The 27,985-nt window shown below is 33.4% G+C and overlaps 2 protein-coding genes across 12 annotated transcripts in view; both read right to left on the bottom strand.

The window, feature by feature from the left end:
• LOC105225731 (torso-like protein) overlaps positions 1–22,400 on the bottom strand; it is a 31,076-nt gene extending 8,676 nt beyond the window's left edge. Inside the window, exon 1 of one of the 4 annotated variants that reach the window (XM_049449273.1) lies at positions 21,959–22,400. The gene's annotated coding sequence lies outside the window, so the exon portion shown is untranslated. Of the gene's footprint in view, positions 1–9,360; positions 9,520–12,498; positions 12,671–21,958 lie in introns of those variants that run through there. The other 3 variants (XM_049449272.1, XM_049449274.1, XM_049449275.1) reach the window with 3 other exon arrangements.
• The window catches only part of LOC105225732 (peripheral plasma membrane protein CASK), a 90,869-nt gene continuing 83,067 nt past the window's right edge, over positions 20,184–27,985 (bottom strand). For all 8 annotated transcript variants that reach the window (XM_019990054.3, XM_019990052.3, XM_029549977.2 and 5 more), the window contains 6 exons: positions 26,682–26,801; positions 26,489–26,611; positions 26,316–26,423; positions 26,069–26,244; positions 22,838–26,007; positions 20,184–22,108 (listed from right to left, as the gene is read on the bottom strand). In XM_019990054.3, the coding sequence (XP_019845613.1) occupies positions 25,828–26,007; positions 26,069–26,244; positions 26,316–26,423; positions 26,489–26,611; positions 26,682–26,801 (707 nt within the window). In that variant the 3' untranslated portion in view covers positions 20,184–22,108; positions 22,838–25,827. The remainder of the gene's footprint in view (positions 22,109–22,837; positions 26,008–26,068; positions 26,245–26,315; positions 26,424–26,488; positions 26,612–26,681; positions 26,802–27,985) is intronic.

Genomic DNA, 27,985 nt, shown 5'->3' on the forward strand with positions numbered 1-27,985 from the left:
ACTTCGGTCCTTGGTCAGGGAGTGTGCATTGGAAGCAGGAGTAGCAGCCTGCCCAATAAGCCATTTCCAAAAGGTTTATAGAATTTATGAAGGGATTTTAGAATGTGAAAACTAGAGTATGACCAACAAATTTCTATAAATTTAAATTTTGCTCTCAATCGATATGGTTATTTAGATTGTACAATTAATTCAGCTTCCTTTGACCAAATTTTAGTGGATGTGACCTAATTAATTCCTTCGGGAATATTGCTGAGAATTTTTGCAAAAAACTATATATGTATTTGCTTCTTATTTACTGTATATGATTTTCCACGATGCATTTAGCAAATTATGTGATGGAAAAATATGGAAAGTTTAGCAATCGATTTGTTCTAAGTTCGCGGAATGCAGGGCAAACGAAAACATAGGAGTACGAGCCCTATTAGCATCTAAATTGCTTCCTAATGAGTTGAAAGAAAAACAACAAAAGCACTTAACACTTGCCAAGTCATAATCATAAAAAGCAGCCACATGAATTGTAATGTAAATTTAATGTAAAAGCAAAACTAAAACTAAACAACAACCAAAACAAAACAAAGCGCTCGGGGAAAAACTGCAAACTCGAGCGCAAATAAACTGCACTCACTTGCACAAACCGGTTGCAACGCCAGCAAATTCCTGCTCGTATCGCTTACGATACCTGATACATGCATGCAAACATACAGATCTATTATTGTAAATAAACATGGGTGTGTGTGTGTACATTACTCCTCAGCATAACAAAGCAGCCAGGAAACGCAGGCGCGAAGCTTGCGACAAGCAAATGAAGTGCAGAAAAAATGGCGATGTGACAACGATGCGTGTGTGTTTGTGAGGAATCGCAAAAATTTCAGAAGTTTTCTGGTTTCCGATTTCAATATCGGTATATTTTACAGGCATATGCAAATAATTACAGCGGTGAGTATGTGTGTGTGTGCGAATGACAACAATGTGCTGTTGCTTAAGTTGTTGGTAATTCAATATGAGCTTAAACAAAGAGTAATGCAAAGTGTGTGCACTTGTAGCCGCGAGATTCGAAGAAAAAATATGTAAATTCATCTATGGTCTTTTATTTTATAATTTTTCAGTGGATAATATTTTCTTAAGATCTAGCAGGAATCTTCCATCATGTTACGCTCCTATCAACATTTACACCTTTCGTCCAACACTTTTATATCCTGGTTGTCAGTTCTTCACTATAATTTCCACAATTATCCGAAAATTTATTCAGATACTGTAGCGTATATTGTATGACAGATACAAACTGAACGATCGGAATAAAGTGCTTGTATGGAAAGCTTTTTCATTTGTCGATATATGTATTTTCAAGAAATTTGCCATTTGTATAAGGCAATATTGCAATTTCGTGTAAACAATCTTTTACGTTTGTGAAGGGACTTATAGCTTCGCTGGAGCGTTTTCATCCAATCCAATCTCATCTGTTTCGATGCAGCACACGCCGGGGGAAGCAGAGGAAGAGGGAGAAGGACTTGGCTTCACTTTGAATCTCCGATTGGTGCCAAACAGCGAAAGGGAAGAACAACTAAGCACGCTGTTGTAAACTCGGCTATATCCGCCTAAGCGGTATCTACGCCAATAAAGAAGAGGATTCGAATTTTGCACATATTTTTACAGTTATTAAATAATTAAGTCGGCCATTTAACGAAAATTACAACAACATTCTTTAGAAAAGGAGCTTTATTAGAAATATTTACTATTTATTAAGCGTGCGATGAGGAATGCATGGTGAATAATGAACAATTCTGAGGAATTTTAGTACAATTATGTATTGAATTTCATCACCCAAGATTTCAATAATATACTCATGTACATACATATGTATGTATGTATGTAAGTATATGTATAATCGTTATCAAATTGTACAACTAACAAAGCAGGAATTCATACGCAAACACATTTAGGTTTGGAATTCAATTTCTTCACATACATACATATGTACATATGTAAATGCAAATAATTTGAAATAAGTAAGTGGTCGTCTGAACACAATTGCGATAACAAATACGCAGTAAGCAGGCAGTGGCATGTAATATGTACAATCACCCAAGGAGGACGGAAAGCTTGCGCGGCAGCTTAGATCTTGGCGCCGCACACAATCCGACATCATAATTACTAGTTACAGTTACAGCCGATGTTTTTGTTGTTGTTTTGTATTTTAAAGCAATGAACACATATGAAAGTAATAGCTGAATATTTACAATAACACGTTGCCAGATCGCTGTCGGTGGGCAATTCGCATTATTACAATACAAGAATTATTTGCAGCAAATATTTGTTAAATGTAAAATAATATAATTATTTGTAATGTTATTTAACAAGTTTATTGTTGCAAGTAAAAGATTCGTTTGCGAATTGAGGTCGTGTGCTTATTACACACAAAAGACAAAGTATGCACAACAATTGATATTATGGCCATTATTTGGTTGTAAAAGGGATTTAAATCTACAAAAGGCAGTTGACGATTTGTCAAATTAAAAAATTGCGCGTCATTGCACACAGGATATTGAAAAGCAACAATTTGAAAAAACTGTTATGTAATGAATTGGATGTACAGCTTTTAGCCTGTCATTAAGCTATTAAAAAATATTGAAGAGTTTAATTTTTATGACCCAAACCTAACTAGGTTTAGATTCACTTTTACTTGAAGACTCAATAGCTATAAGTACAAGTAGATATGTACATATGTACAAAGCAAGTAAGGAAGACTAAGTTCGGGTGTAACCGAAATGTACTGTACTCTTGCAACTTGCAAGAATCAAAGTTCGAGAAACTCCTTCACGAAAATATGGGAGTTGGTAGTATTGACCCGATTTTATAAATTTTGTCGAGTTACACATACTACTAACATGACAAATTATAATGTAATAGAATGTTCTCTAGGTTTCATTTAAGGTACTTCACATACAATCACCAATCATATGGAGTAAAGTCAGCCGGATATTCAAAAATACCGGTATTAGTTATACATATTTATAGGGGCTAGGTCAAGTTTTCGCTCAAATTTATCTCTTGTAGGTAGTTTTATACACTTTTATGAGTAAAACAAGCTCACTCATTTTCATTGAGATAACTCACATTTTGACCGATATATGCATTACAAAGTTACACGGAAGTTTGAAAACTTTTATATTAGGTAAATAGGGGTCTCAGGGAAGTATTGACCCGATTCAACCACTTTTTAATATACAGATTATCAGGAGAGGTTTTTCTCTGAATTTTAAGTGTATATCCAACCGATATTTTCAGTCGAAAGTCAACTATAGATACTGGAATCCACATTTTCGGTATTTGGGTGCTTGAGCTGTTTTGGTTGGATTTAGACAGTTTTTGGTCTTATGGTGACATAGTTTATCGCAAAGTTGTGTACTGGAAAGTGAAAGAATCAGGTGGATTTATGAGAAGTAGGTGTGGTTGTAGTTCGATTTCGCTCATTTTCACAGTGCAACAAAAGAATGTGAGAAGAATGTCAAATTTAGTCGAAATTTGTCGGGTCTCGTGTTACACATGTCTACCCCGGCTCTAATAAAACCCTCTCCAACCATCTCGGGTGTAGAATGTCATGTCTCTGTCGTATTTATTTCAGTTTTAGTAGTTTTTAACAGTACCGTTATATGAGGAGTGGACGGGGTTATCTTCTGATTTCAACCATTTCTACAGTGTCGATAGGTATTATGAGTGGATTTGGCAATAGTACCTTTAGTGGTCTAGGAGTTATGTATACGAAATATATTAAAGGGCGGAGCCACGCCGACTTTTTTAAAATATTCGGCCCGCAGGTGCTCCTAACCTAGTGCTCCATCTACGAACTCCAGCTCCTGAGTTTTCTGAGAAAATTTACAAAAGGAATGTAAATAAATTTACCAAAGTAATGTATATATTTTTAATACCATGAAAAGGATATTAACAGTCAAGAAGCCCACTCACTTAAAAAAATCTTCAATTTCGACTGGAGATTATTTCATTGAAAATTAGGGGTTTTTCCGCGATAACAGAGCAATATGAGGAGAAGAAACACAAATTTTTAATTAAATAAATACAGTCTACTTCGAACATAAGAAGGTAAGACTATACCAATTTTAATGTAAGAAAGTAAAATCCAAAAATTGGATCATGGAATTTTTTATCTAAAATTTGTGGTTATATGAAAAATGTCTGTGTGCAAAAGTTTTTAGTTTTTTCATTTTCTATACGTTGCCGTAAAGCATTTCTCTATAGGACTCGTAATTTCGCCGAAAATCGAAAAAACCCGTTTTTGACCCTTAAAAATTCAGCCAAGCCCCTCCCCTTCATTCGCCCGAAAATTATTTTCCCCTTAATGTTTATTATTCTATATTTCGCTTCCGTTAGGTTTCAACCGACTATGAACTTCACTCTTTTTTATCATTTTCAAAGGCTTCTGCACTAGTCTTTTATATTTATTTTTTCAAAGACGAATTTTAGTGAAATAAGAATGTTACTTTTATTATAACTATTATCGCCGAGCCGTGCCCACATTGGCCATGAACTAATGCAGACGCAGATACAACTATTTTTACGCTCACTTGCCAAATAGATGCTCTATTACGAGCAAATAAATACAAATGTACATAAATGCATTTATATTATATAATGAGCTTAACAACATTGCTGATTACGGAAAACTATTGCTTGTTATAAGCGCACCGAGGCTTCTGAATGGACAGCGTTATTGTCATCATTTCCAAAAACAAAAAACCAACATTGTTGTTGGGCGCAATGAGTTTGCGCATTTGCATCCGAGCTTTTCGGCTTGCAATTCAAAGCCTTGAGCAAACACTGTGACCATACCGAACGCAACTCACGTGGACACAAAAACAGTTGGCGTCGTCTTTCAACGACTCAAGCATAAAAACAAACCAGTAGCTACACACATACATATGTATAGACTCGTAATATGTAGTGTACAACTAACTGACGTTTTGAGTAACACCAGCGACGTTTCGCACTGTTCGGGCGTTGATTAGCAATTTGCCGTCATTGCGACAATCTTCTTTGCGCATGCACCAACGTCGTCATCGCGTTTGGACTGGGCGCCCTACGAGCTCTCATGCATAATAAATGAACGCAAACAGCAAAGAAGACGCTACCGCATAAGCATTTGGCAAAGAGAAGACTCGCACGAATGAGTGAGTAACCTTGTGCAAATGTGAATCCAAATAAAAATTTTACGCCACGATTGAAAAGCTCGTCCAATATTTGCAGCCGCAGAGAGGCAACAATGCGACTCGAACGTACATGCATACATACATACATATCAATGGTTCTACACATGTATCGATAACAACTAAATATACATATAAGGAATATACAAAGGTAGATGTAAAGCAATGTTGCGCAAGCTTTGACTTGTAAACGAGCTGTATTTCTAACTTCAAAGAAGTCTAATCGAAATATGCGCATGCGAAGCTGATATAATGAGGCAGCCGAAGAACAGTCATTCGTATGCGAAATCAATTGAAACCAAAAGTGCACTTTGCCGATTTGAATTTTATGTTAGACTTTTTGCTTTTCGCAAAAATTTGCATTCTAATGTGAATATTGGCATTCTCAGCTAAGTTTCGTAAAATTTGAACGTAGTTAGCTTATTAAGAGTCACACGTGTGTAGTAGGACAGCCTTAAAATTTTTTTTTTTTTTGTAGAAATAAAGAAAAAACCAACGGTAACAATTGTTTTAAGAATTTTTGGGTGTATTTATATACATATATGTATTTAAGAAAATGTAGATTGCCCTTTGTATTTCGGGATTCGCGGACAAGAAAATTCTAGTACCAGAAAATCGATTATATATTTTTTAAAGTATTTTCCCTTGAGAGCTATACACTTTTGTATGCATTTGAGCTAATTGTCGAAGCCCTTTTGACACTCTCATTGAGTTATCTTCAAAACATGTCTTCTTTACGGAGACGATGCTATACCAGTTCGCTTGCTGCCGTTCTGGAAAGTCGATGAAATTATAGAAAAGATTGACCAGAACCGTCACATAAGCAGTTAAGGAACTTAACATTCATCATCAAACGGGTTTGAACTATTTTAAAAAGATCGATATTTGGGTAAAACATGAATTGCCTGTGAAAAATTTAATGGGCGGAATTAACATCTGCGATTCATTGCTGAAATGAAATGAAATCGAACCATTTCTGAAGCGAATGGTAACAGGAGACGAAAAGTGGATAAAATACGACAATAATGTGCGAAAAAGATCATGGTCCAAGTGTGTTGAAGCTCAACAAATGGTCGCAAAGGCAGGATCGACGCCTCGAAAGGTTATGCTGAGTGTTTGGTGGGATTGGAAGGGAATCATCTACTATGAGCTGCTCCTGCCTGCTCGAACGATTCATTCTACATTTTACAGTCAATAACTGATGAGATTGAATCAAGCAATCGAAAAAAACGGCCATAACTGATCAACAGAAAGGGCTTCGTCTTCCATCAGGATAACGCTGGAGGACACACATCTTTGGTCTTTGAGTAAAGTTGGCCTTAAAAGAAGCCTGTGAAGATTACTTGTCGCAGTTTTTCGACGAGAAATCAAAAAAGTTTTGCATTGATAGAATAATGTCTCTAGCAGAAAAATTACAAAAAGAGGTCGATCAAAACGGTACATATTTTGTTCATTAAAGTTCATTACAAATAAGTATAAAAAAATATGTTTAAGTTTGATCGATGTTTAAGAGCTCACATTATCGTGGTTAAGAGTAATTCGTTTTGGGTTGTTGGAAGCAGGGAAGATTTCTTGAAAGACAACTGGTTCTATATCCCTTAGAATTTACTGTTCTGCGTTGGTAGAGTGGCTTGATTGCGATATATCGAGTTGTTCCATAAGAACAGGCAAACATTTGCTTGGACCCTTTGCGTGATTAACGATTTAAATTTTTAGTATGTTATTTTTAAAGTTACAGGCTATCGAAATACGGAAAAAATATAATAGTTTTCTACTAGGTGGGCCCTATAAAATAATTTTATATATACTTATGTCCTTGTGTTGACGGGTATGGCTATAGTTCCAAAAAATTTTACAAATCAGAACTTTTCTTTATGATCAATAACTACAACATCTAATATCGACAGAAGGACTATAGAACTTATATACCGATGTCTGTAGTCTTGATAGTTGAGAAGCTCGCCCCAATGTCTAGTAGAGATGTTCAATAATATTAATAAATATTTAATTAGTGTACATATGTGCATATATTTTTATAATACTGACTCACTAAAGTTCGTTAATTGCAACATCGGCACGTGGTTCATCGTAAGCTTGATCAGAACAGTTGTGTTGACAACTGAAAAAAAGCTTGGCATTTTTGCTTATGAAAAACTGTTGCTCATAATTTTCTTTCTTGTTATTTTCATTTGTAAATATTTGAAAAAATATATACATACATATATTAATTGTAATGAAATATTATTGGGCTTCTTTGAGATGTCATTACACTGCGCAATGCTCCAAAAATGATTAGAATGAATGAGATTGAACTGCACATCATTATTTTATATTCAAGAGATTTGCTAGAGGCTTTTAGAATCTGTATGGGTTTGCCACATTTTCAACACTATAACTTTTATTATCCCTAAACTTCACAAAAATTCGTCCAATTCTATATTTTCCGTTCATTTGTGTGCAGGACAAGCTTATTATCGATTTTCCACCCCAAAGTAACTATATACTTATATATGTACATATGTATATATGTACATAGCAGTTTTCAGCCTGTTACTACATGATAACAAATTATTCTAATTTCTAGGTTGAAGGATACTAGTGGTTCTGATCAACTATCCTTCAAGCTAGAAATTCAAAACTAAATTCTCCGTTTTTTATACCATTTTTATAAAAATGCGTACTATTTTAGGTACATAAATACATCAATAACAAATCTATTAAAGTAAAATCATAGAAGAAATCATTTCAACTCATCTTAATTGAGGGTCACGCAGCAAGTGTTATCAAAAAAACAAATATAAAATTGAGAATGGTGTCATAACATTTATTTTCTAAATTCTTTAAATGCTATTTTTATAAAGCGCTACTGAATTATAAATAACGGGTGATTTTTTTGAGGTTAGGATTTTCATGCATTAGTATTTGACAGATCACGTGGGATTTCAGACATGGTGTCAAAGAGAAAGATGCTCAGTATGCTTTGACATTTCATCATGAATAGACTTACTAACGAGCAACGCTTGCAAATCATAGACTTTTATTACCAAAATCACTGTTCGGATCGAAATGTGAAAATCCGCTTTTTTATCGACAAATTTTGTTCAGCGATGACGCTCATTTCTGGTTGAATGGCTACGTAAATAAGCAAAATTGCCGCATTTGGGGTGAAGAGCAACCAGAAGCCGTTCAAGAACTGCCCATGCATCCCGAAAAATGCACTGTTTGGTGTGGTTTGTACGCTGGTGGAATCATTGGACCGTATTTTTTCAAAGATGCTGTTGGACGCAACGTTACGGTGAATGGCGATCGCTATCGTTCGATGCTAACAAACTTTTTGTTGCCAAAAATGGAAGAACTGAACTTGGTTGACATGTGGTTTCAACAAGATGGCGCTACATGCCACACAGCTCGCGATTCTATGGCCATTTTGAGGGAAAACTTCGGACAACAATTCATCTCAAGAAATGGACCCGTAAGTTGGCCACCAAGATCATGCGATTTAACGCCTTTAGACTATTTTTTGTGGGGCTACGTCAAGTCTAAAGTCTACAGAAATAAGCCAGCAACTATTCCAGCTTTGGAAGACAACATTTCCGAAGAAATTCGGGCTATTCCGGCCGAAATGCTCGAAAAAGTTGCCCAAAATTGGACTTTCCGAATGGACCACCTAAGACGCAGCCGCGGTCAACATTTAAATGAAATTATCTTCAAAAAGTAAATGTCATGAACCAATCTAACGTTTCAAATAAAGAACCGATGAGATTTTGCAAATTTTATGCGTTTTTTTTTAAAAAAAAAGTTATCAAGCTCTTAAAAAATCACCCTTTATATTTTTATGAACATTCATTTATTTTTATGTTCATACAGAGCTCATGTTAAAAACATTATCAATGAACAAAGTTCGCTACTTCAGCTACTACATTTCTTAGTATGTAATATTAAACGCATCAAGTGATGCCCCATTGGAAATCAAATACCACGTATAATGGATGAATCATGTTATATAGTATATATAAATACATATGTATGTATGTACTTATAAATAATTATTTATGTGTATATGACATTTGAGAATAAAATATGGCATTCGGTTAGTCATTTCAAGTATATAGTTTACTTTATACCCAGAACGTATACATACCCAAGAAAATTGTATCACCCAGAAGGAAACGTCGGAGACTTTTTAGTACAAATGTATATAAATGATCAGCATGACCTTAGACGATTTAGCTATCTTCGTTTGTCTATTAGTTTTTGAGATATCAATCTGAAATTTTGCACTGGTTATTTTCTCAGCAAGAACCAGCTCATTCGTCGGAACTGGAACAAACTGATTGATCAAAATAATATTCTTGTATGAAAAATTTATTTATTATTTTTAATTTATATATTTATTGAAGATTTGACATGTTTTATTGTTCAACGAAACGGTACATTAATCTAACATACATATTACTCAGTTCAAATCACTATTGCATATATGTATGTACATTAGACGTCGTACATACTAACCCATCAAAATCAAGTTTTCGTACAGAAAACTTTTTTTCTTGTATGACATACTTATCTCACGAAATTTGCTTTTACATTTAGTTTCTAAGAAAAATGAACCTGTGAAGGGTATTACGCTTCGGTGCTCTCAAAGTTACCATTTTTTTCTAGTTTTATTATATATAGCATGTATTATCATTCATATGTACATATATAGCTACTGCCCAAATGAAAAAAAAATCATCTTAGATTATGCCTACTTACATATGTATGTATGTCTAGTTTTATGTATGTATATATGATTGTAAATATGTATGTATGTATAATTTAATATGACCACAATTGCGGTTCAGTAATACTAAGATCGTTTATTTTTAGATTACTGAAGAATGATTCATCATAATTGCATTAACCATTGATGATTGGTGTCAAATAAATCTAGGCATAGACAAGCGAGGGTAAACGCCAGTCTGTCAATGACATGACAGAAATGTTATAACAATAATTACGTAACTTGAAGCGCGATAAGTGGTGCACATGAAGGCATCTTCTAAGTAATCCAACAATTCCAAAAAAGATGATTGTCTATTTATACAGATTCCAATTGGAAATAAAAAACTTACTTCAAAGTAAATTTATATTAAATTTATTTTTTTAATACAATTTTTAAACGCCAACAAAATAATCATTTATTATATATTAAACACGATTATCGGCTTATATTTTGGCGTGCATTTTCGCCACGCTATTTTCATATTTTCAGTGAACTAGTTCACAAATATCACTACAAATTTATATTTTCCACTTTTTGTACGCTCAAAGAGAAGTTGAGAAACCGCAAATTTACAAACAATGATTAGGGCTATGCAAAATTAGTCAGTTAGAGCATCAAGCATGTATTTGAGAACAACTAACGCTTGGGGAATGAAATTCCTACAGGGCACATTTACAGCGTGCCATGGAGATCCCAACACACCAACTGGTTTGCCTTATCACGATTTATTTTTTTGTTCGAACAACATCGGTATCGGCAACACAACCAATCAACATACTTGTACATACATAGCCACTGCATGCTGCTCATATTGTTGCATGTGTGATTGTGTGAATGTCGTGGAGGCAGTGAAGCAAGCACAATTAAACTGAAAGGCGCGCAGTTTATACTCGTACTTTGCTACAGCAGCACTAACCAATAACAATGACAAGAACAAAGAGAACAATGTTTTTTTTTAGCATCAAAACATACATAATAACATAAAAGTCAAAAGGTCATGTTCGCTCAAATACCTATGTATGTACATATATGGGCGCCGATCCTCAAGTGCTTCCAATAAATTAAAATGAAATATATATTTTATACATACATATGTACATATGTATATACGACATTTACCTACAAGCATATGCATATTGACAAGCACAAGTGTTTCCCTAATCAAGAAAACATGTCATCGGCTGCATAGAAGTTATAGAAATTATGATACCCTTCACAGTTTCATTTCTTATTGCATAAAGGTGTATAAAGAGATATTTATCTTGCTTTTTGATCGGTCAGTTAGTATGGCAGCTATATGCTACGGTGGTCCGATGTTAACAATATATTCGGAGATTGTAGTATTGGCTTGAAAAATACTTTATGCCAAATTTCATGAAGAAGTCTTGTGAAATAAAGAAGTTATCCATATAAGCGCTTGATTTTGACCGATCAATTTGTATGACAACTATATTGTAATATAGTGGTCCGATATCGACGGCTCCAAAAATGAGCAGCTTCTTTAGAGAAAAGCACGTGTGCAAAATTTCATATCGATATCTCAAAAACTAAGGGTCTAGTTCGCCTAAAATCGACAGAGAGACACACATCACATACTCGTATAAACTTCACAGGGTCTTCGAGGTTTCGTTCTGGGTGTAACAAACATCGTGGTAGAACTTAATAAACACTGTTCCGGGTATAAAAATGCTATAACGCTGAGCGCTGCAGATCTAATTTGTTGATATGAACTTTGCTGTTGGTGCTCGAATTTCAATATTTTAATTTCGCGTTTACGGTCATTGTAATTATACGCTCGGCCGCACATTTAAAACAGTGATGTGTATCACTTGTAGCACTCCTCATGTGTCCAACTTCCGTTTGCAGACACATATGTGCTTACATAAGCATATGTATTTATATTATTTATTTAAAAAAATATACATAATATTGTCATAAACCTAGATAACTCATCATGTGAGCTCGCCAACTTTATATATAGAACAATTAAGTGGTACAAAATGTCATAATTCTCGCTGGCGGCGCCAACCAGTTGATTCGGCATCTAGCGCCGCTGACTTCACCGAAACCAAATTGTTTGTGGTTTACAAGTTGTCACACCAGCTCGCAGTTAGTTGTAGTGACAATTCGTTGAACGCTTGCTAGTATGACATGATGAACCCCACCGGCTTAACAGAAAACTTCCACTACCAACTAGTAACCCATCTTTCAAGTTAGACTTCTGTTTTAGTCACGTTTTCACACAAACATTTTCATTTACATATGTACATCTTTACTATGTGCAAAAATGAAAATAAACAACAATTTATTAGCACCAAAATTATTGAGTTTCATCACTGTTGCTGATAATTATTCCAAAATTTCAGAATGATTGCGTTCAGTGAATACTAACGAGTATTTCACACTTCACAAGTCGTAAGTTACTATTAGAACACACATTTCAAGCGGTAATATGCCGTAAAGTTATTCAAAAAGGCGAGAAAAAACAATCACTCCATATTATTACATTCATACTTCTTCACTGCTGAGCCACTCACTTTACTCTGCACTTTGTTATTAATCTGTATTTGCTAATAGCAGACTCGCGAGGAAAACCAAACACAACCGATCGACACGAGCTTCACTGCATTACTGAGCGCACCGCAGCAACACAAAAACCCAATGGCCTCGGGCACAAAGCCATGTGCTTCAACTGAGCCAAAGCAGTAGTGAGTCTGGAAACATGTTGCCAACAGGTGCTCGTAAACATGCGAGTGGTCAGCAACCTTCAAGGTACACATGCACTAAGGCATTATCATTGATTGCATTGTTAGATCGAGTTTTGTTTGTAAAGATTTCTAGATTACAAGAGATATTATAACAAAAACGTAGTGACAAAATATAGTACTTAAAATATATAGTTCAATAGTTGATGGCTAATAATATATACTTGAAATGGAACACTCTTGTAATTACCACGGTATATTTATAGAAGTAAACAATAAGTGTTTTGGTACATTCCCGAAGTAAAGCCTGAATCAAGCCGCTCTTAAAAGAACCATAGAACCATTTTATTACACCCTGAACAAGGTTATTACATGTACCACGAAGTCTGTGAAACCCAGAAAGAAACGTCGGAGACCTGATATGGTATTTGTACTTCATCAGCGTGACTAGGGGAATCGATTTAGTCATGCCCGTTTATCTGTACTTGTATATATCCGAATTAATCCCAAAAGTTTGAGATATGTCGAAACCGTTGATATTGATCCACAATAGGCTAGATGCAGTTCTCATATCAATCGATCGAAATTGTATTCTAGGAATCTAACCAAATTTGGCATAGATTATTGTTCAAAAATTTTGCTCAGATCGGATGACAGTAGCATATACATACATATATGCGATACAAATTGACCGATCAAAGTCAAGATAAATTTTCATAAACATGTTTATATCAAAAAATATGGCTAGAAAAAGCAATACGTTAAATACAACAACCCCAATGAAAAGTATAAAACAGCCTCGCGCTCTTGTAAGATCTTTTCACTCCCCTTCAACCACGCCACTGCATATGTTGCAGACACATCTCTCATTTGAACGCATATTTAGCTACAACAGTGCAACTGCAACAGTGTTGAGCAAAAAGCGATGCATTTTACTCACCAACTGCCGATCGTCGACACATTGAGAGGAAAACTGCGGGGGTGGTAGTCGGTGCTAGTGCGAGTATGCGCCGGCATTTGAATTTATAATTGTCGAAAGGTATAAAGTGGCAGGCGTCGAAGGAATGTCTGCCTGATATTTGGCCGGTTCGTTGACTAGTTGGCGTGTGGTGGCTAGCTGATTGGTGGGCCAAAGCCAATACGTACACGAGTGCATGCATATGCTGGTGCGACTACAATTGCGATCGTGCTGCTTCGGCTCGTATTAATGCAATGAAAGGGCCCGCTGCATGCAAAGTGCAGCAAATGGTAAACAACAACATTAGTCGACACTAAATGATAAGGTTTTTTCTGTTGTTTTTCATTCAAATACGCAAGGCGCTCTGTGTCTCATCGTTAGCTCGCACACGCACAGCTTACTTGTTGTTATTTAATGCTTTGTTGACGCGACTACTACGACTATGGGGTATTTTTAAATCGTCGCATATGTTGGGCGCAAACGTGGTGTTGCGTTTATAATTAAAACAATAGGTAGACTTCAGCACAATATTAAAGTGTGGTTTTGATTTTTGTATCAACGCACAATGTAAATATTGAAGGCATTGCACTCCAAAAGGGTCAGCACAGCTAAATGGGGTTTTGTCAACACGCTTTGGCGCCCACAATGCTGCAATTGCTCATTACTCATGTAATAAGTATCCACGTACATACATAAGTATAAATGTATATTTATTATGTGATAAAAGTATTAAGTTAGCTTAATTTATTTGTATGTAGTTTCTCTTAACTGTGTGCGTGTGTATAGACAAATAAGGCTTCATAATATACAAATTGTTTATCTATGTGGTAATATTATCTCGGATTTGTACGATAAGATGGAATTTTAAAAATGTATGCACAAATATTACGCCATTATAGTACAATACTTGCACAATTTGATATAAAGATAAAGATAATTTCATTAGAGATAAAAACCTTGCAGCTGGTAAGGTCTGATCTAATAACTCAGGGAGAAAAATTGCATAATTTTAGAAAATATCAAAACAAACACATGTAGGGTGTTCTTAAAGTATTTTAGCTTATCAAGCAATACCAGGGTTGCCTTTGATACTTCGGGATTAGTAAGCAAAAACAAATATTAATCATTGCAAATCGCTGTATTGTTTTTCAAAATATACTCAATTAAGAGATATACCTTTTGGTACCTATGATTGGCATCTCCAAAACATGCGTTCTGAACGCATCAACCGCAGCTTCAGGTATCAAAAAACGTTGAACTCTTAATTTCCTTTTACAGGAAAAAAATAGATTCTGTTCCAAATCAGAACTATACGTTGGATCATCGAGTTGATGTTTTAAGTGCTATAAAATGCAGTTTTTTCAGTCGTTATGTGAGAGCTCGATTTGTGGTGGTGAAGAAGTGATCCGTCTTCGGTGGTTGGTTGTTCAGATTTCTTGAAAGACAACTGGCGAACAACCACTCAGAAATTACTTTTTCTGGTTTTATGGTTGCGACATGTTCAGTTACGAGTATTCCAATAAAAGCAACCATTTGCTTGAAGGTGAATTCGGCACAAGTTGTCACGATATCATAGAGGGGTTTCGAAGCACCGTTATATTATTTTTAACCTTCCCTCGACCAATCTGTACGAGCCATTTTGTGAGCAGTTGACAAACTATGTTGGATTTAACAAATTTTTTTTACAGCCAAATATCACATGGAATATCTGTTTGCATCACAGCATCAATAGTTTTCGGAAGAAGAACTAATTTTGGAATCTAGGTTTTCTATAAAGAATGTGTTTCGCGATCTTCGCTCAACTTATGGCCAACTGAGTGTTCTATTCGCAGCACCGTGACCCTTCTTGAGATCCTGCATTCATTATTGTATAATATTCGGCCGAAACTATCAGTACATATTTCTTCAAAAATGATGTCTGAAATTGAAGCTTGTGATTTCGCCGACATTTGGTTTAAAAAATCGGCGCCGTTTCCTTTATATCACATCAATCAATGGATTTATTGTGAGAACACTTCGGTCCGCACATTTTAAAATTTGGGCCAGTCGATTGGCCACCAAAATCGTTATATCACACCGTTAGAGTTTTTCCTGTGGGGATATGTAAAGTCTAAAGCGTATTAGAAAATTCACGCTTCGATTCAAGCCTTGGAGCAAAACATCACGCGTGTTATTCGCCGGTTACCTGTCGAAATGCTCGAACGAGTCTTCAAAAATTGGACTCAACGGATGAACCATCTGAGACATAGTCGCCGCCAACATTTGAAAGAGATGATCCTCAAAAAATAAATGCCAAAGAATCTTTTTTCGAATGATAATAAAGATTTTTCATTAAATTTGAAATTTTCTCTGTTTTTTCTTTAAAAAAGTAGACAACTTCGAAATAGATAACATTTTACATCAGCTTTGAGAGAAAAATAAAAAAATTATATTTAGAATTTGTTGAAACATTCATAACACTGCGATACATTAAAATAAGCTATAAAAATTACAGAGGCAATAAATAACAGTAACAAAAGTTTCAAAAACCGTGCATTCACGCATGCATAAATATGTACACAAGTCCATACATACAAACATACATACATATGTGCATACGTGCAAGCAAAGAGTATTTTAAATTTTGTATATCACACTACGGAAACATCATCCGCATAAAAAATTAGCTGAAATAAATATTTAGTATGCAACATGCAAATTATCGTCTAAAAGAACTTACAAACACACACGTTCCATATGAAATGTACTTTGAATACACATCGGTACTTAAAAGCGGTGGTCGCTTGACCAGCTTGACTTTGGAACTCTAGTGGTCTTGAATATTTAAGCTGTGCGCAGAGTCACTCAGAATGAGAATTCACTTCAAAGACACGCTGAATTATGCATTAAAGTAAGCGTATAGACCTAACTATGTATGTATTAATGTACACATTCGGCAATGTATATGTATATGTGAGTTAATAAGCGGGCTATTATTAAAGCAGCTAACGGTCATGCATATTTATGGTTTTTCGTATTACTTGTATTAAAAATACGCACATACATAAGTGCTCCTATAAAATTTAGTATTCTCATACAAATGGAGTAGTTCCAAGCGCTTTAGCAACTTTGTTAGCTATTTCTAAAACTGATCTAAAATTAATATAAAAAGTTTATTTTTTTGAAAATTTCGAGCTTAGTGGAACTACTGGTCAGACTAAGACCGCTAATAAGACCGCAGAAATAACTGACATGATGATAATGTAGTCAAAAGCACATTTTATAGCCCCTTACTACCATAAGAGTAAGATTTTGAACTAAAAATTAGGAAATTCGAACTATATTGAACTTGGCAAGCTAGTACATACAAGTATTTCCCCGATATGGAAGAAAACTTAAAAAAACCAATAAAAACGAATATGGCGCTTTTCCACTCGACTAAAATTGAGTACTAACGTCGAGAGCTTTGCTTAATAATCTCGGTGTTCAAAGTAATTTTCTCAGGCTACTTTAGGTTTAGGTTCATCTTGTGCAAATAATTATTTTCTTTCTTAAGATATAGCGGAAACGGGTCATACCTAGAGTGACAGCTCAGAAAAAGGCGATTTTTGGAATTTAAAAAAATATTGTATGAATACTATAAAACTTGAAAGTATATGGTAATTATATAATTTAAGAATATACTAATTTTAAAAGTTACTAATTCACAATTTATTGCACAAGTGGATGCACAAAATTAGACTTATTACTCAACTGAAAACTTATTATTTATTTATTGTATCTTTTTTTGTTTGGAGAAAAAATTCTCTTTATGTTTCTTACTGCAAACTAACTAGTAAAAAAATAACAAATACAAAAAATATTTTTTTTTAAATTATACAAAAAAATTAGCTTTCCAATATTAACTAATTTGTTATATTCAAAATTTATTCATCTCTACTGTATAATTATGCCATTAATAATAATAACTTTTAATAAATTTCTTTTAATTAATAAACTTGTCAAATACCGGCTCGGTCCCATTCATTTTACTATGACAATGTGAAATTCTCAAAAAAATTAGAGCTATAGGTAAAATTCCATTTATATATAAGCAGAGTTTAACGGCCCAATCATTAATTAACAGATTCTCAATTTGCCAAGACAAAAATAATAATGAAGTAAATGTTCGGCGAAAGAAAAAATAAATTATTCAGGCGCCAGTTAAGAAATTTTTGGCTGAGTGCAAATTGATAGACTAATGCAGAAGCCTTTAATAATTATGAAAAAGGGATACATTTTATATTTTGGAATTTTGTAATGCGAAAACACACAATTTTATCGTAAAGTTTGATATTTTGGATGGTATGCATACTCAGAACGTTTTAACATACGAGCACTTAATCAATTCTTGACGATGAAGCTTCATCAAAGACCAATGTTTATCGATGGTATAGTGAATGCAAACGAGGTCGTACATCACTCATCGACGAATTTCGGGAAGATCGTACAAAATTAGTTGTTGTTCTGAAAACTATTGATTATGTGCGCAAACTGATATTGCAAGATCGTCACGTGACCTATCTTGAGATTGAGACAATTATAGGCATTAGTGGGAACAGCATAAATTCGACATTGCATGAATATTTCATTGTCGATAAAATTTGTTCACGTTGGCGGTGTTTCAAAATACGAAATGACATCGTGACAGGTGATGGATGAATCGTGGATTTACGCGTATGAGCACGAAGCACTTCAAAGCCAGTAATGGCCGGTTTTTAGCAAAAACTTCACTAATCGCAAAATTTTAGAAGAACAACACAAGACAGTAAATTCTGAGTAGCACACAATCATTTGTTTGTCAGTTGTATTTCAAGAAATCAGGATAACTAACCATCGGAGACGGATCACTCTTCACCACGATAATGCGAGCTCTCAAACAACGACAGAAACAATTGCATTTTGAGCACTTAAATCTTTGATTTGCTAAGTAATCCACCATAGAGTCTTGACTAGGCATCGAATGACTTCTTCCAGTACGAACAAGTCAACGTTTTGCGACAACTAAAGAGGCGATTAACGAATGTTTGGGAGATACATCAATCAAAGTGGCAAATTTTTCGGTAATTATTTTCCCTTTAATGTTTGTTATTTTATCTTTCCGTGGGTTTCAATCCAAAACGTAGGCTGCCTTTTATATTTCGGGATTAGAGAACAAAAATAAGTATTACTCATCAAAAATGCCCTCATTATTTTTCAAAATATTCTCCATTATAATCAATACACTTTCACGTGCTTCGACAATTGGTTCAAACGCACGCGAAAGTGTATAGATCATAATGGAGAATATTTTGAAAAATAATGAGGGCATTTTTGATGAGTAATACTTATTTTTGTTCTCTAATCCCGAAATATAAAAGGCAGCCTACGTTTTGGATTGAAACCCACGGAAAGATAAAATAACAAACATTAAAGGGAAAATAATTACTGAACAATCTGAGATCGAGAAGAAAAGGGGAGAAGAAGATTGGTTGCAGTTTTGAGTGTTAAAAACGGTTTATCTCGATTTACGGCAAAACTACGAGTCCTATAGAAAAACTTCATACAGCAATGTTTTAAGTAATGAAAAGATCCATAATTTTTGTGTATAGAGTTTTTTCACATAACCTCAAAACTTATGTGAAAAATTTAAATAACCAAGTTTTGAGTGTTCTTACTTTTATCTCGTACAAAAATTGCTTTCTTTCACAAGGTTTGGTGTAAACTTACCTTCTGATATGCCAAACATACTGTATATTTTTTTAATTTGATGGGGTTAATACTTTCTGTAGCCCCCATATACCTCATATATAGATTTTCGAGCTTCCGGGTGACTTTATATTGCATTATTGGCCGATATGTGAGTTATCTTAATGAAAATGAGAGAGCTTGTTTTTCTTAGAATGGTCCAAAGCTTTTATCCGTTTCAATCTAGCGCGTTTTATCGAGCCATCCTCACTTCAATGCTAAATTTTTGCTTCGCAAACCTGTGCGACAAAGAAAACACGTTTTATTTAAATTTATTTTTGGTGTATTTCATGTTTTTTCTTTTAATTAATTTTGTGGATTTCATTCTTTTCTTTGCTTTTCGTTAATTCTTATTTAGTGTTATATTCTTGTTTTTCTTTTTGTCTTTTTTAACTGTATTGTTTCACTTTGTTGTTGTTGTTGTTTGGTTTGGTTTGGTCTTACTGACTTTATGCGATTCATTGTATTAATCTAAATATATATAATATATAAGTTTATATATTTATGCTGTTTCAATGTTCAGCTTCAGCTTTTAGGCTTTATGGCGCCCGTGACTCTTAATACCATTATCGCTACCATCAAAGTTTCGACACATCTGCATCCAACGAACCACGCGTCTGCGCACCCACATGCACATACTATTCATATCATATGCAACTGCGCATGCGCATGTGTGTGCGACTTGTGTATGTATGAATCTATGAATGTACGTCTCTCAGAGGCTTCATTCATATACTTTTTATTTTTTATATTTTCGTTTGAATTCATTTATTTTTTATATATTCTTTGCATTGTTTTTTTTTTAATTTTATTAATTTTATTTTCTTTAACTTTAATTCTGCTTAAATAACAACTGTTTTTTCATTATTTTAGTATTACTTTTAACGGCTTTATATTACTGTTGAACACATACACATAAGTATGTGTGCTGCATATGCATGTATGTATGTATATATGTACATATCTCAAACTCGATTTTTAGTGTTGTTGCAATGATTGACGCTTTTCTTTTTGTTTCTTTGATGAGTTGCATTTAAAGAAAATATGTGTGTATAGATAATTCTAATAAAAAACTTTCAACAATTAAATTAATATTTAAGCCATTTGCTACGAATAGCCAGAATTAAATTACACCCCCGTACAGCTAAGGTACCCAATACAACTTATGATTTCTTAAAATTTCAATTCATTTCATTGAAACAATGTTAAATTTATTTATTCTAAAGTGTTTCGAAAATAAATTCTAATAATGACATGCAAGCAAGCGCTGCTTCAAGATCTTGCCGCCGTTACTCGTTTATTGTACAAGTAAATATATACTTATATTCATTTATGCATGCCGATTTTTAATAAACATGACTTTCGCTCAAAGGGACAAAAGTGTGTGTTTGGCTCTCTGGCGCTGTAGAGCAAAGTGCGTTCGCTTTCGGCTGCTCGGCTGCTCGGCTTCTCGATTTTCGTCAAATTTTATTCTACGCGTATGTATGTATGTGTAATTTTGATTCTCAAAGCAGTGATTTTCTTTAAATGTATTAAATGTTTATTAATTTTGTCAATGTCGCTAGTAGTGTGTACGTTAGTGATAATTTATAAGTATGTATGTTTGTATGTTAGCGTTTTTTGTAATGAAAACCTACTTTGAATTGCTAATTTAAGTACCGTTATTGAGTAAATTTCCCCTTACTCGTATTATGTAATTCATATCTAATCATAATTACTACCACGCCCTGTTTAAGTAAGCATCTAAGCAGCTGTATATTTTCACTATAAAAAAAAAAAAACATTGCAGTAAAATGGGCGAGGTGGTGCGGAACTAAGGCAGGAGAGTGGTCATAGGGAGGAAAACAACGGTTAAACATACATATGAGAGATGAGAAGTTGCGCTGTGTTTGCTTTCGATGAGGGAATGTACAATAATGTTGTGGCAGGATGTGGGACTTGGACTTCCAACTAGCTCCTTAACCAGGCATCTTCCTAGTCTATATAGTAGTCTATTTAAATCTAATTGTAATCTAGTTTCATTTTAGTAAAACGTAAATTGAGCGATTTAAGTTTAGTTTGGCAACAGTTTTCAAATGGTCTCAACCACTTCTTAGTCAATTTTATACCGCCTATTTTATATGACTTATTTCTTTTATCATTTGTTTTTGTTTTTGTTTTAGTGTTTAACCAACATGCACGCAGCACATGTTTGTTCTCTTATGTCTCTTAGTTAGAAAGTGTGTATACCTTTTGAAATTAACAATTAATTTAATGCATAGTAGTGTGAAGTACAGTTACTATTCATTGTGTGGGGGGGAACTTTTTCACATTTCCCCCCACATTTTCATAGCATGAGTAGTATAGCTGCGTTCGCGTTTTTGTTTAATTATCTCTCTTTAAATTTGCTGAAATATTCGATTACAATCATCAACCCTTTGAAACCATAGAATCTTAAAGATACTTACAAAAGTTTATTAGTTCTCTCAAAAACTACAAAATAAGCTCAGAAATACGGTAAATATATTTGTCTGTTGGTTTAGTATGTATGCATGTTTGTGTGTGGGTATGATGTGTGTCTACTCACGTTTGTGATTGATTGGTGAACATTTTTCTGGGTGAAATGAAAAGTCACTGGTGAAATAGTTGCATGTATGTATGTAATGCTTTGTGGCAAATGTTGTTGTTAGTTTTCTTTCCATACTATTCATGACACGAATGTGGTTAAATATTGAAACTAAAAATAAAATAAAACAAAACTATTAAAATATATAGATGCACTAACGGCAGTTTTAAATATATGGATAGAGGTTTTGAGTAGTATTATTAGTAAAACAACTAAACCCAAGAATCACCAACAAAAAAAAATCAAACTAAAACAGGCGCTTACATTTCTGAACGGCACTTCATTGAAAATAAGTTCAAGCTCAAATAAATATTATTTTTACACGAATTAAATAAAAAAAAAAAAATTCGACTTAAATAGCTTTACATTCGGAAAAATTTACATTACATTTTGAAAAAATTAAAATAAAAAAAAAATGCAATAAAAAAATAAAAATTGCAATAAAAATTAAACAACAACAATTAATTTTTAATCCCAATAACGTCTTGGACACGAAATCTGAATTGAAAATTGAAATTTTAATTTTAAATTGAAAATTTAATTTAATTTTAATTTTAAATTGAAAATTTAATTTTTAATACCGAAATCGAAATTCTCAACGCTGCATATGTACATGCATACATATACATACATATATATATATATATAAATATATACTATTTTCTACAAAATATTTGCCGTTAGAGTGTAAACAGTAAATGAATACTAACTTAGGGCAAATATTACGAACAAATATTATGAATGTTATTTGTGAATGCATATAAATTTTGAAATGGAAAAAGCTGTTAATAATATACGCAATAATGAATGCCCGCGCAAGGAAATGAAGCTTATACGTACCGGCAAGTACATATGTATGTATGTGTGTATGAGTGTGCATATTTTTGCAATCCAATAAAGAAATTGTATGCTAGTGGTTTCGCTATGACAGCCTGCAGCGTTAAATGTGTGCCTCTGTCGCGTATAAGCGTGTAAAGGTTAACACTTATATGCAGTGACGTAATGCTGTGATGATCTTCATTTGTGTTGCCTTAATAGAAGGGTTTACGTGCTGCTGGTGGGGCTTTGTGTTAGGTTCTCTTAGTTAGTTTATTGGAAAAAATTCAATACATTTACAGTTGTCTGCTTTCACATTTTGAAATAATTCAACCTGAGTTATTTGTAATCAAATTATTACCATGTCGCTTAACGTTCTTAACGATTCCATGTAACGGTTCTCAAATATTTAATGCATGTATGTACGTAATATACTTGTACGATTATCTTTTCATTGCATACCTGTGTGTCCGCGTTTCGAATATTTTTTAATTGGTTTACAATTTACTGTTTTTCATTTATATTTTTATGTTCCTTTTGTTTTGTTTTAGTATTTGGTTGACAGTAACTTTACTAAAATTATTACTATGATTCTCTTCTTTACCGTTTTTTTTTTATTTTATTAACGTTTTTCCATGTACTTTTTTATTTCATTTAATTCTTAAATGTGTAGATGTGTGTATGAATGCTTTACTTGTATCGTTTTTTGTTTTTGTTTTTGTGCTTACTTCACTGCTCTTCACGTTGCATTAAACAGACTGGTGCTGCAGAGTTAACGCTCAGCAAACTTGCTTGCTCGTAAACTTGTTCTCCGCAACGTTTATTTTGTTTATTATGCATTTTGTATTATTTTGTTAAAAAGTGCAAATATTATTTGGTTGTTGTTGTTTGTTTATAACTCTTTTTACTTGTTTACTTTGTGTTTTACTTTCATTGTTTACAATTGCATGATTCTCATTTAAAATTTACTTAATTTGCTTTTTGTGACTCTTACTTTTGAAACACTCTTAATTGCATCGGTTGAATACTTTTCAATAATACTTTTAGTTTATTGTGTTGTGTACCCGCTCGTAAAATTGTAATTATTAATTATATGCAGTATATTTTGCAAGTTCTCTTTCACTTAATTTCAAATAGTTCATTTCAAGAAGTTCTATAATTAAAAGTTACATTAAATTAATTTAACAAGTACTTGTGTGTGTGTGTACATATGTATATATATTTTACTTTACATAAGCGTTTTAAAATAAATAAAAAATTGTAACAATTGTTCTGAGTAAACTTAACAAAGTGCCAAATAAAGTCGTTTATATTTTGAAAATTCCACAACTTGCCATTATTTAACACACGTGCAATAGTGCTATGACAAAAACAACATAGCAAGGATTGCCGATTGCCTACTGATTTGCTGAGAATTGAAATTTGCATGGCTGACTGTTCGATCAATAAAATATGCGACTTTAAAAACAAAGGCAAACTTTAATATTTTTCTTCTTACTGCGAATTGAAGTGTTGGCAGGGTTGCAAATAATAAATTTAAAAAAATATTTAATTAATTTTTTTAAATTTTAAATCACAAAATTTTTGATTCAAAAACGAGATAAATAAAAATAATACCAATTTTTAATTAATTTTTCGAATTCCAAAAATATAATTGAAACTTCCAAAGCGAAATTTATTTAAAATTTTGCTTACTTCGTTGCGAAAAGATGGTTGCGCATTTTGATTATATTTTAAAAAGGAACTATAATTTTTAATAAATTATAGATATTTAATTGCTTTAATTTATCACTTTTCAGTAAATTTTTCCTTTTTTATATCTTTTCATTCCAGCTTTTAATTCGAAAAATATTTTATTTATTTGTTGCTTCAATTTATTTATTAAAAAATAATGTCTAAAATTAATCCCAAATAACTTGGATTGCAATTTTCGATTTTTATTATTAAATTAAAAAATAATAATTTTCATTTTTAATAACAAAAAGAATCGCAAACCCGAGTGTAGGCAACCGTAAAAATATAATTTAAGTTTTATTTATTTACAATTAAATTGAAAAATAATATTTTTTTATTTTTAATCCTAAACATCATGGTTTAAAAATTGAAAATATAATTTATGTATTATTAAAAATTCAATTTTTAATTTTAATTAAATTTTTAAATTTAAACCATATTTTTTTAATAAAAAATATGCAACCCTGATTAAAGGCTACTCGAAAAGTATAATTTAACTTTTATTTAATTATTATGTATTAAAATAAAAATAATATTTTAAATTTCTAATCCCAAAATGGGAATTAAAAATTTAAAATCTAATTTTTTAATATTTTTTCATTAAACAAAGTTGGAACCTGAAAAGAATAATTACACTTTTGCTAGCTACTCATAAGCAAAATTGCTCGTGTGCTTAAAAATGCTCAAGACGTGAAAATTTTTAGGTTTCAAAGTTTCTGCTGCACTATTCTTGTGTATGCGTGTACTCAAAACAGACATACTAAATTTCTTAACGTTGTCTTTTCATTTATTTGGAATGTATGCATGTCTGTGTATAAGTGTTAATGCTTAATTTTTCTTTATTTCTTTATTGCCTATACTATACTATATTTCTTTATAATGTTGTTGCACCCGAATTTTCATTTATAAATTTTTCTACGAACTAGTGTATGTTTGTGTTTCGTGTGTATTTGCTGGTGTCACTTTGTGCACTGCTGCAAGTAAATATGTCTTTATGTTTTCTTTTTTTATGCACTTTTCCATTTGCTTTGTTTTTTACTTATGCGTCTTGCCTTAATTCTTATTTAATAATCATTCCTCGGTATACGCGTGTGTATATACTATGTAAGTTGATTTCCCCAAGTGATGTTCTTTAACGGTGCTTTTTTATTAGATTTGCTATTGTTTGTTGTAATAGTTCAGAAGAGGCCCGTATTTGGTTGTTGGGCACCGGCTGCGTATGCTTCCCATTCACAGTCACAGCCCTCTAAGCAGTCGGGACACTCAAGCTCACTGTCTTGTCAGTACAACCATGAAACTGGCACCCATTGTGGTGTGGTGTGTACACGCTCGATGGCCGCTTCCAGCGTGGCAATTGTCTCGCTTATATCGTTGTTTACGATCGTCAAATCGAAAAAGTGTCCATACAATTGACGTAACATATCGGACTCTTTTGCCAAACGCTCCAAACTGCCATCGTACTGCAAACGAAAATAGCAAAATATAATATGAATGCTACGCAAATAATTCGTTGCGACTTACATCGGCGATATTTTGTAATGATGGCGCCGCAATAAACACGACATAGGGTGTAAATTCTGCAGTGCGCAGAATCTTCAACGCCTGTGGCTCAACGTCCAATATGGCCATTTTGCCTTCGGTGTGTATGCGACGTATGGTGTCCAGTTTGGTGCCGTACATGGCGTCCTCATGAGTACCTACAATGTAAATACCATATTTAGCGATTTTATATAAATTAGTTTGGCAAACCTTCAAACCGAGCACTTACCATACTCCAAATACTCATTCGCAGCAATGTCGGCCATCATCTCGTCGTGCGATACAAAGTAATAGCTGCGTCCACTCTCCTCCTCCGGTTTTGCAGGTCTCGTTGTATCTATAAGCATATCGAAATTTAATATACATAATTTACATTTTCATTTTTATACAAGTAGTACTCACGTGGTATGGGGTATGCATATTTATCGGGATACTTGGAAATTAGTGTATTCTTAATGTGACGGCGACCCACACCATGCGCACCAAGCAAAACCAACGTTTTCCGTTGAAAGTTTGGATCACCGACTAGCAGTAAAACAATGTTTATGTTTAGTTGCATACAATTTGATTTGAAACCGTTAAGAGCAATGCATACCTGGCACTTTTACAACCTCTTCATATGTCACCACATCCAAGTTGTCAAATATGGCATTGTGTTTAGCTAAGTATTTGTCGCGACATTGTTTCTTCTTACGCCCGAAGATCGAACAATTTACTGTGAATAAAGAGAACCGAATTAAAGCAACTGTTTGGCAAAGTTTCGAGGAAAATGAAAAAGTCAAATTCAGGGAGTGTGTGTATTTCCCAAAAATAAGTTTTCATGCTGAAAAAATATTGGCCATGCATTATTGTGATTTAGTTTTTGTCAGCAAGCAATGCAATGTCCATAAATCTGTTTTGAAGCAAACATCAAAAATTACATATTTTTAAAATACATACAAGCTCGTACTTAAAGATGTCCCTAGGCCGCATTTCAATCGAAAATTTAAATAATAATAAATTGTAAATATTCTACAACCTCACGCACTTAGCCTGTAAACATTTTTTGAAATATTATATTCTTCAGTAAATTACACTGTGTGACATGATTGTTCTAACATTGTCCAATATTGTCTATTGATATGATTGTCTAACACGTCACATTGTTCAGTAATAGTGTTAATACTATTTACGGTTACCTTCGTTAAAAACAAAAAATCAAACGTCTTTAATTGCAAATTTGTTTTAATGCCGAACTCAGTAGGACTATAAACTAGAAGCTTTAGTGTTCTTAAGATCATTCTAACAGTTTATTCGGGTAATCATATCGTTTTTTGGAAAGCCGTGGCGAAAACTGATCATCGCAAGTGTTTAAATCAGCCGGAGATGTTTTTTATGTTTATGGAAACTACATTATTAAATTTCAAGTAAGAATTCCTATTGAGAAGGTTAAACGACCGTTTTTATTTTATTTTGGTCATTCTGTGGTGAAAAATAAGGAGTGGATCCTTTTTTCGTGTTTAGTAAAATTAAATTAGTGATATAATGGGAAGCCTGTTTCTATGCTTTTTGCTGGGCCAATGATTTAGCGCGTACAAGTATATCATCGCTATTTATGTTTGACTAGTATCAGAGGAAATTCAAAAAAATAAAAAACGAGTAAAATAGAGTATCCAAAGCAGCATCAGTATCAAAATCAATTTCTCACACTGAAAAAGCACATCACTGCTGGTTTCTAATGAAAGCGGATTCTACTGTTCGTAAGAGAAAAGTTGCTATATCATAATTTTCCTTCGGAATATCTGACTTATTTTTTACATTGATCACTTTTACCTTAGCTATTTGGATTCGTTGTCTTTGTACTAAGTATATATGTATATATATATATGTATTTTTTTTTTTTTTGGCAAAACTAATAAA

Source organism: Bactrocera dorsalis, chromosome 2 (genome assembly GCF_023373825.1).
Source record: "Bactrocera dorsalis isolate Fly_Bdor chromosome 2, ASM2337382v1, whole genome shotgun sequence".
Taxonomy (NCBI): domain Eukaryota; kingdom Metazoa; phylum Arthropoda; class Insecta; order Diptera; family Tephritidae; genus Bactrocera; species Bactrocera dorsalis.